We start from the raw sequence: 1270 nt of genomic DNA on the forward strand, positions 1-1270 counted from the left end.
TATATATATATATAAATAATAAATTATATATATATATATATATATATATTATAAATATATATATATATAATAAATATATATATATATAAATAATAAATTATATATATATATATATATATATATATATATATATATATATATATATATATATATATAGCAGCTGACTGGCATATGAACAGCATTCTGCACGAGCACAAAGACAGAGCACATAATTATATACATGTGTATATTATACACATATGTGTATATTAGAGTGGTCTTACTTCCCTGTGACATGTGCAGATTATTTTAACATCATGTTTTTGATGTAAACAACTGCATCAAGAAAATAACCACTATGACCAAATGCATGTTATTCAAATGTAGTTATAAACATGGTTTTACGTCCTGACTGACAGTAACTTACTCTATCAGGAATACTTCAGTACTTTCACTTCAGTAGTCATTTGACTGATCTATTTTGACTTGTCTGGAGTGATATTTGACCAGGTTTATCTGTACATTTAGTCCTTTGAGCAGCTCGTCATTAAAGGGTCTTTATGGTCATTAAAGGGTCTTCATGGTCATTAAAGGGTCTTTATGGTCATTCTGGGACAGATGCTGCTGTCCAGTGTTGTCCCTCCTCCTCCTCCTTGAGGACAACAGCATCTGATCCCGAGCGTGACCCCAGAACAACCCGTCTCCAAACGCTCCGTGTGTCTGTCCTCTTCACGTGATGTCCACTGAAGGATGGACAGTGTGGTCAGCAGAGGCTAGAACCATCACTGGGAAGTAGCTGCTAAGGTAATGTTAGCCGGGAGGGGCATAAACCCGCTCCTGGCTCGCGCAGGGTCCGTGTGAGGCGCGGGAGCACGTGTGCTCAGTCCCCGCGTGTAGGAGGTGGACACGTGCGCGCGTGACAGAGAGACAGGGACACGAAGACAACAGAATCAAGCTGGAGCCTGATCTTACCTTTAGCAGCGTCGCCATGTTCCTTCAACTCATCCTCTCGCTGCTTCTCGCGAGAGTGACGATGCCAGGAGAGTAGAGAGAACACAGAGCCACAGTTCTGCCCCCACGGTTCTGCCCAATAGAGCCACAGTTCTGCCCAATAGAACCATGGTTCTGCCCAATAGAGCCACAGTTCTGCCCAATAGAGCCATAGTTCTGCCCAATAGAGCCATGGTTCTGCCCAATAGAGCCACAGTTCTGCCCAATAGAACCACAGTTCTGCCCAATAGAGCCATAGTTCTGCCCAATAGAGCCATGGTTCTGCCCAATAGAGCCATGG

The 1270-nt window shown here is 42.1% G+C and overlaps 1 protein-coding gene across 2 annotated transcripts in view; it reads right to left on the reverse strand.

The window, feature by feature from the left end:
* The window catches only part of cul5b (cullin 5b), a 49440-nt gene extending 48411 nt beyond the window's left edge, over positions 1–1029 (reverse strand). The window contains exon 1 of one of the 2 annotated variants that reach the window (XM_072447030.1): positions 952–1029. In XM_072447030.1, the coding sequence (XP_072303131.1) occupies positions 952–969 (18 nt within the window). In that variant the 5' untranslated portion in view covers positions 970–1029. The remainder of the gene's footprint in view (positions 1–951) is intronic. The other variant, XM_072447031.1, reaches the window with a different exon arrangement.
* Positions 1030–1270: the final 241 nt, after the last annotated feature.

Source organism: Eucyclogobius newberryi, unplaced genomic scaffold, assembly GCF_026437365.1.
Source record: "Eucyclogobius newberryi isolate DKJ021-1_F unplaced genomic scaffold, fEucNew1.0.hap1 SCAF_15, whole genome shotgun sequence".
NCBI classification, from domain to species: Eukaryota; Metazoa; Chordata; class Actinopteri; order Gobiiformes; family Gobiidae; genus Eucyclogobius; species Eucyclogobius newberryi.